This window comes from Podarcis erhardii (genome assembly GCF_964252035.2).
Source record: "Podarcis erhardii genome assembly, chromosome: 7".
Taxonomy (NCBI): Eukaryota; Metazoa; Chordata; class Lepidosauria; order Squamata; family Lacertidae; genus Podarcis; species Podarcis erhardii.
Window position 1 is genome coordinate 67177354 of NC_138511.1, and position 12855 is coordinate 67190208.

The 12855-nt window shown below is 42.1% G+C and overlaps 1 protein-coding gene across 3 annotated transcripts in view; it reads left to right on the top strand.

Annotated features, from left to right (window-relative positions):
- Positions 1-12855, top strand: part of ZDHHC18 (zDHHC palmitoyltransferase 18) — a 33088-nt gene that overhangs the window by 11354 nt on the left and 8879 nt on the right. For all 3 annotated transcript variants that reach the window (XM_081869331.1, XM_081869330.1, XM_081869332.1), the window contains exons 3-7: positions 1942-2091; positions 5411-5548; positions 5942-5990; positions 7163-7265; positions 9764-9873. In XM_081869331.1, the coding sequence (XP_081725457.1) occupies positions 1942-2091; positions 5411-5548; positions 5942-5990; positions 7163-7265; positions 9764-9873 (550 nt within the window). The remainder of the gene's footprint in view (positions 1-1941; positions 2092-5410; positions 5549-5941; positions 5991-7162; positions 7266-9763; positions 9874-12855) is intronic.

Consider the following 12855-nt stretch of genomic DNA (forward strand, 5'->3'; position numbering starts at 1 on the left):
CCTTTACTGCTGTAAGTGGTCTGAAGCCTGTGTAGCTGTGGAAATGCCTTCTTCCATATGTTATCTCCCCAATTCCTTAGATCTGCAGGGGAGGTGCGCTGATGAAATGATTTTTAAATGTACAGTTGTTTATAGCCAAGTAGCCTGGATTTGCTTCTGGCTGTGATTTTACGTTCTGTGTTAACTGTATTTTCTGAATACAGATTTAACTACTGAAGCTGCATGCCACTGAGAATCCAGCTAAATAAAATGAACTCTTCTGCCACACTAAGAATTATTGTGCAATAGCACTACAGAAAAAATGTCTGGAGGCTGTGTTCAGTAGCTTCTCCCATTTACTTAGCTTCAGCCTGATAGTGTGATGCTAGCTGGAAGTGCTTGGATATGATGGAGATAAGGTAGAAAGTTGGCATATTTTATGTTTCACAGTGGATCAGATTATAGATTTGACTGGCAGCAATTCTATAAAGAAAGCACTTAAAGCAGGAATGTCAAAGATATGCCCACAGATTGTATCAGGTCCTTTGGAGGTCTTAAATGCTCGAATTGTCATCTTTTTGCTGGAGTCATCTTAAGCCATCACTGTGTGCAAAATTTACAAAGCAAGAGTACCTACTTAGAATCTCTTAACAGTTTAAGGCACAACTAATCTGTTGTAAGTGATCCTTACTATTCAGACTTGCCAGTGGTCCACAATATTTTGCTGGCCTTGTAGTCAAGAAACAAAAACTGTGTTCCTGCATGTGCCCTCCAGCTTGACTAATGAAACCCCCTTCCTTTTTTCATGTGTGGAATGCACCTTAATCAAGCATTAGCCACCCCCCTTCCTTTTTTGGCAGAGAGAGTGTTGCCTTTGGCTGCTGTTTGGCAGAGGGGCTCATCTGCTGAGTAGCAGCCAAGGAAACCTCCTACCTCCCTTTCCAGCTCTGAAGCAAGGAAGCAGGCAGGATCTTGCCCCCTTGCCTCTGTATGACTGAAGTGCTTTAGGCACCTTAGGCACATAATTGCCAAAGAATCCAGTCTTGTTTCCAACCTTGGTATTGGGGAGGGAGCCAGGGATTGTCGTAGAGTTGTTGGGACAATCCCTGCCTACCTCTGTAGTTTCAAAGCCTGGAAGTTAGGATAGATGCTGATCATGCTCATTAGGGTAGGGACTGTCTAGCTGCCCTCATTAGTTGGGCAATCAAAGATGTGGAAGCCTGCTTAAGAACATAAGATGTGCTCTTGCTGGATCAGACCATAGCTGGCCCACCTATTCCAGTATTCTTTGCAAGGATCCAAGCAACCAGCAGACACTAGGTGGCCCACAAAAATTTGGTTGATGGTAGACCATAATATAGCACCTGCTTGCTTCAGAGCTGCAAAAAAAATCTCCACAATTCTAAAGCCTCTTGCCTGTAGCCAGGGGCCTGTTCTGTTGAATGTTGCAGCCAGGCTTGTAGCACCAGAGAACATAAGGACTGGATATAGGAATCCAAAGAGAAATCCTGTACAAGATCAGGCTGCCAGTTTATCTTTCTAAAGAGAAAGACATGTGAGAATCCGAAAGGTCTGATTCTTTCTGTCTTGAGGTCAGTAATTCACACATCTATTTTCCACTCTGGCTTTTCTTAAAAATCTAATTCAAGTAAACTTTCATTTTAAAATAGGGTGTGTGTTCTGAACATGGGTTGTTTGTTCAGAATCCTACACTTTTTGTATGAGTTATAATATTGTATAGACACGAGGAACAATGCATATTTAAAAATTAGCCTCTAAAAGATGCACTGCAAAAATGGATTCTGTTTAATACTTGTGGCGTTCTATTGTTCAGATGGCATGTGTGTGAGTTGCAAGTTCTGCTTTTGGACAGGGGACTCAAAGAGAAGATGGTCACATTCCCTCCATCCCTGTGTTCCATTCTGGGACGAGTGTAATATGTGGATGTTTTTGCCTTTGCAGACAGCCTGGGCACTTCAACCTACCGCCCACCTGCCCGCACCATGGAAGTTGTTATAAATAAATACATGGTGAAGTTGAAATACTGCTATACTTGCAAAATGTTCCGTCCTCCCAGGACCTCCCACTGCAGTGTCTGTGACAACTGTGTAGGTAAGTTCAGAAAGAATTGCCTTACAGGCTGTCAGGGTTGCAGTTCTTATCTAATCTTCCTGCTTCACCTGAAGGCCAGACGTGTGTGAATATGAGGCAGTGTGTCTCCTCTTCCATAATCAATCTCAGCTATACCCCAGATGATGATATTTGAGTCTGGGTAGACACATGAAGAGAAGTATTGTCTATTTGCAGAGTGAAGAGAGGGCTGGGCAGGACTTCCATTGGCTGGTTGATGGGCTTCATTGTGCTTAACAGATCAGATAGGCTTCGTTGACTGTTGCACCTCCCCACCCCAATTTTTGTTGTACTCCCATCTCCATTTTCCTGTTTTTGCTGCTTCAGTAACCATCCCCCCCAATGCCAGACTTCAAACGTGAAAGCCTCAGTCTTGGAAGAACAATAATCTTTTGTTCTAAATTGCTCCAGGATTCTCTCTTGTGTACATGCAACAGATTAACCAAGCCATTTCTCTAGTGTCTTGGAGGAAGAATACATGAAACACAATACTTGTAGAATTTCTAAGGTGTATAACATTCTTTTTTATGTAAATTGCAGTGACTAGACAGTACTCCCCTCACTAAACACAAACATACACAAAAATGCATGCATTTTGAAAGCAAAACTTTGGTTTCCTTGATATAGGATTTAAATTGACACATTGAATCATAGAATCATAGAGTTGGAAGAGACCACAAGGGCCATCGAGTCCAACCCCCTGCCAAGCAGGAAACACCATCAGAGCACTCCTGACATATGGTTGTCAAGCCTCTGCTTAAAGACCTCCAAAGAAGGAGACTCCACCACACTCCTTGGCAGCAAATTCAACTATCGAACAGCTGTTACTGTCAGGAAGTTCTTCCTAATGTTTAGGTGGAATCTTCTTTCTTGTAGTTTGGATCCATTGCTCCGTGTCCGCTTCTCTGGAGCAGCAGAAAACAACCTTTCTCCCTCCTCTATGTGACATCCTTTTATATATTTGAACATGGCTATCACCCCTTAACCTCCTCTTCTCCAGGCTAAACATGCCCAGCTCCCTTAGCCGTTCCTCATAAGGCATCGTTTCCAGGCCTTTGACCATTTTGGTTGCCCTCCTCTGGACACGTTCCAGTTTCTCAGTGTCCTTCTTGAACTGTGGTGCCCAGAACTGGACACAGTACTCCAGGTGAGGTCTGACCAGAGCAGAATACAGTGGCACTATTACTTCCCTTGATCTAGATGCTATACTCCTATTGATGCAGCCCAGAATTGCATTGGCTTTTTTAGCTGCCGCATCACACTGTTGGCTCATGTCAAGTTTGTGGTCAACCAAGACTCCTAGATCCTTTTCACATGTATTGCTCTCAAGCCAGGTGTCACCCATCTTGTATTTGTGCCTCTCATTTTTTTTTGCCCAAGTGCAATACTTTACATTTCTCCCTGTTAAAATTCATCTTGTTTGTTTTGGCCCAGTTCTCTAATCTGTCAAGGTCGTTTTGAAGTGTGATCCTGTCCTCTGGGGTGTTAGCCACCCCTCCCAGTTTGGTGTCATCTGCAAATTTGATCAGGATTGCACTGACTTGGGGAGCATCCTCTTGGAGAAGGGGAGATGTATATTCCTGGAAAAGATTGCCAAGTTCTTAGACATGCTAGGATCTGTTGAAGTAGTTATGGAGAGGTGACACAGTAATACTGAGCGCAATGTAACCTTGCTGAAAATTCAAGGGACAGGCAAGTTGCAAAAATATTTCTGCTTTAAAGAAAATTCAGCCCTAAATGCCTTCCATTCCTGGGCTGTTTGTAATGGTGAATTTTTCCTTTAGCAGTGGATTGTAATAAACATTAAAGGGCATATCAAGACATGAACAAAAGCTTTGGATACGCCCACATTGTTAACTCTTGCCAGGACGTATAGTGCTTCAGGGGGAGGGGGAGGTCTCTGGGAGACAATCAGTCATGAAATGGATTGCTGGATGCTTGAATTGCGCAGTTTCTTTCTCTCGTTCTCTTTCTATATATGCTAAGGCAGACTGATGAGTATACCTTCAAGAATTCAGTCTGAAAACAGATTTCCTTCCTCAGCCAAGTACATGTATAGTCATGTAGGTTATAGAGAGCAATTACAAGAACCAACTTGAAGGAAGTGTAATGTTAGGTTGAGTTGCTGGGCAGCACAGAACAACCATGTTCTGGGCAGGCTATGGCCAGCAGCCATTCAAAGGCTTTTCAGTAAGACATATGTTTTATATTCATCCAAAGATCTCAAGGCAGTTTGCAGCATAAAAATACAAAATAAACAGTCTCCTTTGTGTGTGTAAGAGAGAGGAGGGTGAGGAATATAGGATCAGGGACCAGATATTATAACATCACTAGTGTACTTGTTTTTGTACAAGTAAGGCCACAAATCCTTGCTTTGGGAGTCTTTAAATGCATATAGATCTGGTAGTGCTGCAGGACAAGGAATATAATTTATAACAGGATAGATCCACGCAGAGGGCTTAATGGCTAAAGGAAGACTTAGAGTTGGCTTTTCCACAACCAAGCCAACACCTGAATATCCCCCGAAAGGTCAGCCCTCAACAAGGTTATGTGTGATACAATCAGAAGCATCCATTGATTTCAGGCAAAGTGACTTGAAATGGCCACAGCCCTCTCCTTTTTTCTTTTTTAAAAAATCAAGTTATTATTCTCACTGTGTATATATTAGAAGAGGACATAGTCCTAAGAGTGGCCTCCAGTATTATTATTTTTTTGCAGTGCATTCTCTTGAAAATATACTTGAAATGCTGAAAATAAAGCTGCCAATATAATAATGCTACTATACAAATCTATTGTGTGACTCCACTTGGAATGCTTTGTACAGTTCTGGATGCCACACCTAAAAAATGATGTTCTAGAGTTAAAAGAGGAAGCAGAAAGAGGCAACCAAAATAATCAAGGAACTGGAGCAACTGCCCAGAGAGGAATGGTTACAACTTTTTAGGTTAGAAAAAATGTCAACTTTGGGGGCACAAGATAGAAATGTATAAAATTATGCATAGCGTAGAGAATGAGTACAGGAGTGAGTTCCCATCTTCTCCCTCCCTCAAAATACTAGACCCAGTGGGACATCCAATAAAGCTGAATGTTGGAAGAGTCAGGACAGACAACAAAGAATATAGTACACAATATAAAGTGGAATTAATGGAATTAACTACCATAGGATGTAGTGATGGCCACCAACTTAAAAGGGAATTAGACAAATTCATGGTGCTGCTATGCTTCTTTTGCTTTTGTTTTCCTTGGGTGTGTGGTATGTAAACCACCTTAATATTATCATCTTGTTGCCTTCCCCCCACAGAACGGTTTGATCACCACTGTCCCTGGGTGGGCAACTGCGTAGGGAAGCGCAATTATCGATACTTCTATGCCTTCATCCTCTCCCTCTCCTTCCTGACAGCCTTCATCTTCGCTTGTGTCATTACCCATCTTGCCCTGCGTAAGTATAGCTTTTAATAAAGTACTTTCTGAACCAAAAGCTCTTCAGCTGTCCCTGTAGGTGTCTGGGTGAGCACATTTCCAAGCCAGGATGCTTTTCAATGCACCATGCCACCAATCTCTTTGGATGGAGGGAGAATTTACAACACCAAGACAACTGTAAAGTGTTATTTAAAAGCTGGTAGAACACAACATTTTACATACTTGCATTATCGTGCTAAATTTAGGCAAACCTATCCAGGATAGCCCAAAATGTGCCTCACTGCTTCAGTCTTCCTAAGAACCTGAGCTTCCAGAAGGGTTCTGTATGCTGTCAGTGTCACGTGACCTCTTGCATGCTTGAAATATAAAATGGCTTCATTCAACTCATTCCTCTTTTTGCTTTGCTTTGCAGGCTCCCAGGGAAGTGATTTTCTCACTGTTTTGAAAGCAACACCAGCAAGATATCCTTTCACTATCGGTCTTCCTTCCCCGCTCCCCTCCTTTTTTTTGTTGGGGACAAAGAAAGAGCCAGTTTAGCATAACAGATTCTAAAATCTAAAATGTCCTTCAACGTGTTTTCTGAGTGGGTAAAGCAAGAAACAGCCAAACTCTCATGATCACTCACACAGGGAATCTTCTTCTAGCGGTCAAAGAAAACTTTTGCTTTGGGGCTCGATCTTTGTTAATCATCTCTTTTTTTCTTTTTGCAGAATTGTCCACATAATTCTGCCTAACAGCTAGGACTGATACAAAGAATGGCTTCATTTTGTAAAAATTTGACTACGTAGCCCAGTGTTTTCAATCATGCCCAATCTGAAAAACAAATTCCCAGTGGCCCAAAGCAGAAATAATATTCAGCCATGTGATCAGACTTCCCTTGATGAGAGCCAGTGTGGTGTAGTGGTTAAGAGCAGTAGTCTTGTAATCTGGGGAACCGGGTTCGCGTCTCTGCTCCTCCACATGCAGCTGCTGGGTGACCTTGGGCCAGTCACACTTCTCTGAAGTCTCTCAGCCCCACTCACCTCACAGAGTGTTTGTTGTGGGGGAGGAAGGGAAAGGAGAATGTTAGCCGCTTTGAGACTCCTTAAAGGGAGTGAAAGGCGGGGTATCAAATCCAAACTCCTCTTCTTCTTCTTCTTGATGCAGCTTGCCTGGTGCCATGTTTATTTCTTATTGGTGTCAAATGGAGACCTTTTACATCTTCATTTCAACCTGGACTGTATGGCTGTCCTGTATGATGTACTGCTTTACTTTGTTGCCGCCTTTTGTTGTTAGTTTTATTTTCTTGTTCATGGGTTTTAAATTTTAAAAACCTGCTAATTACTAGTACCTTTAACTAATCATTGAATCCTTTAAGTTTAAAGGACTGAAAAGCTGGGTATCTGATATTGCATATAAATAGCTAGAGATATCAGAAACTGGATCCTGGTCCTCATGTACAGTATGTTTCTTGTTTTAGTGAACTACTTATGATAATTATCAGCCAGTTTTGTTCATGCCACCTTCCAGAAATATGCTGAAAGTGGTTTGAGGGGTGGTAAACTAAAGGAAAAGATGCTTGTCTAGGGCTATTTGGGGTGAGTGGGTTCTCCACAATCACATACTGATGTTCCTTCCTTGACTCTTCACTCACTGTGTTGGAATTGGTGGTCTGTTTTTTCTCAGTATGGTCTATTTTTGGCCTCTCAGGGTTTCACACTTACTTAGTTGCCTCCAACTTGACAACCAATGAAGATGTGAGTATATATTTTTTCCATCTCCGTTCATCAAATAGAAGCCCAGTCACTCCTTATTAGGGTTTTAAACCAATTCCATAATCAAGCAACAGTAGCACCCCTACTTCTAACCAATCACCCCAAAGACTATAATCTTTGTTTCTGGATTATACCTGCATATGCTGCATCAGGCCCCACCTTAGAAGTCATTCCCTCGTGTAGGAGAGAAAGGAGAATGCTTCTTCTAAAGTGGTGCTTGCTATCCACTATTTCTGTCAGACTCTCATACGAAATCCATCTGATTTCATCAGGACAACTTTTTAATTGATTATACTAACTTCTTATTTGATGAGATACGTTGTAGTCCTAATTCATGACTGGGGATAAGAGCAAAGCAGCCCTTTATGCTTCTAAAGACTTTTATTTTGTATTTGAATTTGTTAGTTGCTCTTCTATTTAAAGTGTTCAGATTGGCTTGCAAGAGAACAATAAAATTCTATATTATGTAAGACTTTAATCAATATATGGGGAACAAATCATTGTCATGCACTCCTCTATTGTGGAACTCTCTGCTCTGCACCTCAATAGATTTCATATATGTAAATGGGGAGAATACAGAGTAAGGCCTCTTAGATCTCCAGCATATCTAAGAAGGTGGAGAGGTAATGATGCAACAATCCAGCACCAGGGCTCTCTATGATAGCAAAGTGTCATTGTGTGGTTTATGTGCTTGTCAGTACAGTGTTACCTCGGGTTACATATGCTTCAGGTTACAGACTCTGCTAACCCACAAGTATTACCTCCGGTTAAGAACTTTGCTTCAGGATGAGAACAGAAATCATGCTTCGGCGGCGCGGCAGCAGCAGGAGGCCCCATTAGCTAAAGTGGTCTTCAGGTTAAGAACAGTTTCAGGTTAAGAACGGACCTCCGGAACGAATTAAGTACTTAACCCGAGGTACCACTGTATGTACCAACTTTCATAACAAAACATTAAGATGATACAAAAATGCAGATGGTGCTCTCCACTGTATGGTTATAAATTGTGCAAAAGTCAAAGGATTTTAGGAGACTTTCAGCAGAAAATGTATTGTATAGATCACACACACACACACACACACACACACACACAATTTCAGTTGATGCACTAAGCAATTACTGTGTTGTGCATTTTGAGCCCTCTTAAAAAGGTTAAGATTCAGCCACTAACTTGTCAAGAGAGGGAGTAGTGTTTGCATGAAACCCCTTCTTTGCTTCCCTCTAACCAAACAGTTGAAAGTTCCATCCTTTGGATTAGTGTGATAAGATTTGTAGCATTAAAATATACAGTTGTTTGTAATGGAACATTCACAAATAAATGGTGTGTGCTTTGAACTTGATATCTATAAATTTGTAAATTTTCACTTGAATCACCCATGCAACCATTTTGGCTCCCAAGGTCCAAATTTCCCCACCCATCTGTCAGTCAAAGGATGTCATATGGCTGAGCACTTGGTGGGGCCACCCATCTGTCAAAATCCCTTATGCTTTGTAAAGCTAGTCTTCTTCCCTTCTTCCTTCTGCCTTTAAATCCTCAATCTCAGAGGATTAAAAAGGGGAGCAGGAGGAGACTCACAAAGCTTTTTGCAAGTCTCCTCGTGCTTCCCTTTCTAAGCCTCCAAGATGAAGAACTTAAAGCGGAAGGAAGACTTGCCAAAGGCTTTAAGACAGCCCCAGTTTTCCGATTTGACCCTCCAGAAGCTCAAATGGGAGCACAGGGGTTGTCTTAAAGCCTTTGCAAATAGCTCGTGGGAGCTATTTCAAAGGGTGTTTTTGCACAGACTTTAATCCCCACTCAGATGTTGAGCGGGGATTAAGTCCTGCTGCCTGCTGGGAACAGGATAGCACAGCCAGTGCAGGATTAAACCCCTGGTGATGTCTGCTAATGGGTGGGTGGACCTAGTTTTAAGAAAATGGCCTTGCATGTGAAATTAAGGTAGCCTGCAAGCTGGAGGTTTAGTTTATGTCTTTAAATTAGGGATAGGGAAGCTGTGACCCTCCAGATGCACATCATGCTGGTGGCAGTAGCAACAACATCTGAGGAGTGTCAGTTGCTTTCAGCCTTCCTGTAGAAGAGTGATGCGGAACTTGTGGCCATCCAGATGTTGCTGGACTCCAACTGGACTCCTTGACCATTCTGTCTGGGGCTGATGAGAGTTCAACAATATCTGGAGGCCCACATCTTCCTTGCTCCTAATGCAGATAGATCATAGAAATTACCTAATCATGTTAACTAAAGGCAGCTGCAAGTTCAGGCACTTTGCATTCTGTGGACAGTTGTTTTCTTCAGAAATTCCTTCATTGCTGAAGTGTGCAGGCACTTCTGTGATTTGCTGATTCTTCAAAACTTGTGCATGTAGTCTATCTGCTCCAGAGCATATATGAATTACTCCAAAATTATTTTATAGAGCATTCCAACACATGATTTTCATTATCTCCTGCCTCCCTTTCCTTTCCCTAACCATCTCTCTCTTGGATTGTAGCTCAAAGGAGCATGGTCAAATAAAAGAGGCTCTGAATTTGCCAACCCCTACAGCCATAAAAGTATCTTCACCAACTGCTGTGCAGTGCTCTGTGGACCATTCTATCCCAGGTAAGGACACTTGCTCTAGAATACCTGCTGAATCATGTTCAAGTTAGGAGATAGATACTGAACAGCAGTATGAATTGATGTGTGTGTCAATATTGATTTGATGGGTAAGATATCACAGAAACCCAAAAGACAGGGACTTGCTAACTTGCCTAATTTTGCTTCTACTTTTGAATTGTAAAGTTGAGAGAGATGTTGCTGTTTTCTGCCATGACTGGCTTCTACTGCTACTCTGTGCTACTGTGCATGTAGGGAGAACAAAAGGGAGAAACAACCAGTGTGTCAGGATCACACAGGTGGCCCATCACCGTGAGTAAGAAATGGGCATGTGCTTCCAAAGGTGGGAAACTAACTGCAAAAACTATCTATACTGCTCAGAATGATAGCTGCTTCCTCCTTACAGCTTGAGAGAGGTTGGTCATATTCACGCATAACCCAAAGCTGAGGTTATTGGCTTAATAAATCATACTAAGCACAAAGTGCATGCAAATCAATTGCTTCCACCTCGTTCCTCTCCTGGTGAGAGTATGCAAACACATCACAAAGGAGATGGTTTGGCATTGCCTCTAAACCCAGCATTGTGGTTGGTTTTGTCCTAACAAGCAGCGATTGCTCGCCAACCTTAAACCGTGGTTTGTTGTTGGCTTACTGGTGGTGGCTTGTTAGGATGAAACAAACAATGATCCTGGGTTCAGATGCAACACTAAACTGTCCCCTTCATGGTTTGTTTACTTGCTCATGCCAGGAGAGGAGTGAAGCAGGACCGATTAAGTTGCATGCACGATGATTTTTTAAGGCAAGAACCTTTGCTTACCATTATGTGCACACATGTCTGTTGAAACAACACAGAAACACATACTCCTGTGCAAAACATAGACTTGGAAAGATGGAGGAAATTAAAAGAGATGGCGGTGGGGAGGGCTTGGGGGAACGAGACTTAAACTAGAGGCAAGCAAGAAATTAAATGTTGAATGATACAGAACTCACCCAATATATTTTTGCACTTGAGGCAGGAAATTCAAGCTCATCCCATCTCTCTCTCCTCTCTCTGTCCCCACACAAATTGCCTCCTTCAGGCAGCTTTTCCACTCAGCCTCGTGGCAGACCCAGCCCTGGAAAGATGTCAGATCCGTAGTGGTCTGAATTGCAAGTGCTATTATGAGCATTTGACAATTGCTTCTGTGAGAAATCTCCATTGAGTAACATTCTTGTCTGTCTAGCACACAGTTCTTCTGTATTTACAGATCCAAGTTTAATCTACCTGGTGCCTCGCTGATAATCCTAATTTAGCAATCTTCATGTAGTCACAAGGGGGCAGAATTGGACAAAATGAAGGGCAATTATATCACTAGCATGTGGTGTTTATGAGATGACTCCTTGAAGGAATTCATGAATACATAGACAGGAGGAAAAGTTTTCAGCAAAAGGTTTTCCATGTAGAGTTTTTGGGAAGGATGATTTGGGCAGGACCATTTGTTTTTGTTGAGTGGTTTCTATGGTATCCTGAGAAAAACTGGACATCTATATGAGCCGTAACTTTTCCACAACTACAAAATTATATCAAATAGTCACTCCATGAACACTAAAGTTCAAAGTAGGCTTGTAAGAGGGTTCTTGATACTGTATGTTAGAGGGTACAGCCTGACGGTGGTCGAATGAAATCAGTGAAATATAGTGAAAACTTTTTTTATTGATTTAAATGTTTATATACTGCTGTATCAGAAAAATAGAGCAGTTTACATAAGAGGTTGTAATGTATGAAGCAAAGCATGCTTTGGCAAACTCCTGTTGAACATGTCTGCAGTCCAAGAACTACAGAGGAACCTTGGTTTCTGAACTTAATCTGCTCTGGGAGTCTGTTCGATTCCCGAAACAGTTTGGGAACCAAGGCATGGCTTCTGATTGGCTGCAGCAGCTTCGGCTTCCAAAGAATGTTCGAAAACCAGAACAATTACTTCTGGTTTTCATTTGTTCGGGAGCCAGAACATTCAGCTCCCAAGGCGTTCAGGAGCCGAGGTTCCACTGTAGTTGAAGAGCTCTTTCAGCTCAGCTTATTTTTTTACAGTTACTTTTTGTGCCACTGTTATTTTGGATTCCTCAGCTCATGTCTTCAATATATAGCACCTCCACATTGTTCCCTCTCTGAAACTACAATGGGCGATAAGCTGCTCTCATCATATGGGAATCTGGTCTTTACAAAACTTACTCAGAATTTAGCCATGATTTAACAGTACTTCCAGTATACAGAACTCCATACCATCCAAACCACCTGCAAGAGACACACTAAGTGTTTGATGGACCTTGGACTCTTCACTTATCCCTTCCTGGATGGAGGAATTTATCTGCTTCAGGCCTTCTTGAAGGGAAAATTCAAGGTTTTTCTTTATGAACATTCACCTAAATTTTTGACCACATGCCTTTGTATTCCTTTTTAAACATATTTATCATTGTTTTAAAAACCAGGAAGAGAAGGCGCAAGTAAATGTATTAAAGAAACATACTTTTCACCATCCATAATGCAAATCTTGATCTCCCCACCCAAGGGGTCAACTTTGAAAGGGACCACTCACCTCTCAATTATCTGACAACATAATGACATCACATTTGGTACATGAGGAGGAGAGAGTGACCAACAGGACTGAACTTACGCACCAGCTGATGCACAAAGAGTTCCCTCCTCCTTTATGTAGAGCTTGGGGGCATGAGAGTGTTCCCTGCAAGGAACTCACACATGCACTTGAACCAAGTGGGATTTAGGTTCTCTACCGTTGCACTAATGCATAAATGATGCCCCTGATTTCATGTTTGTGATCCAAATGCAGATTGGAATTCCCACCTCATCCACAAACATGCATTGACAAGGTGAAAAAGTGCTGCTGCTGCTGCTGCTGCTGCTGCTGCTGCTGCTGCTGCTGCTGCTGCTGCTGCTCATTTGGTTTAGCATTGATTACCAGACTGACCTTCCTGTTACTTGTTTTTCTTTTC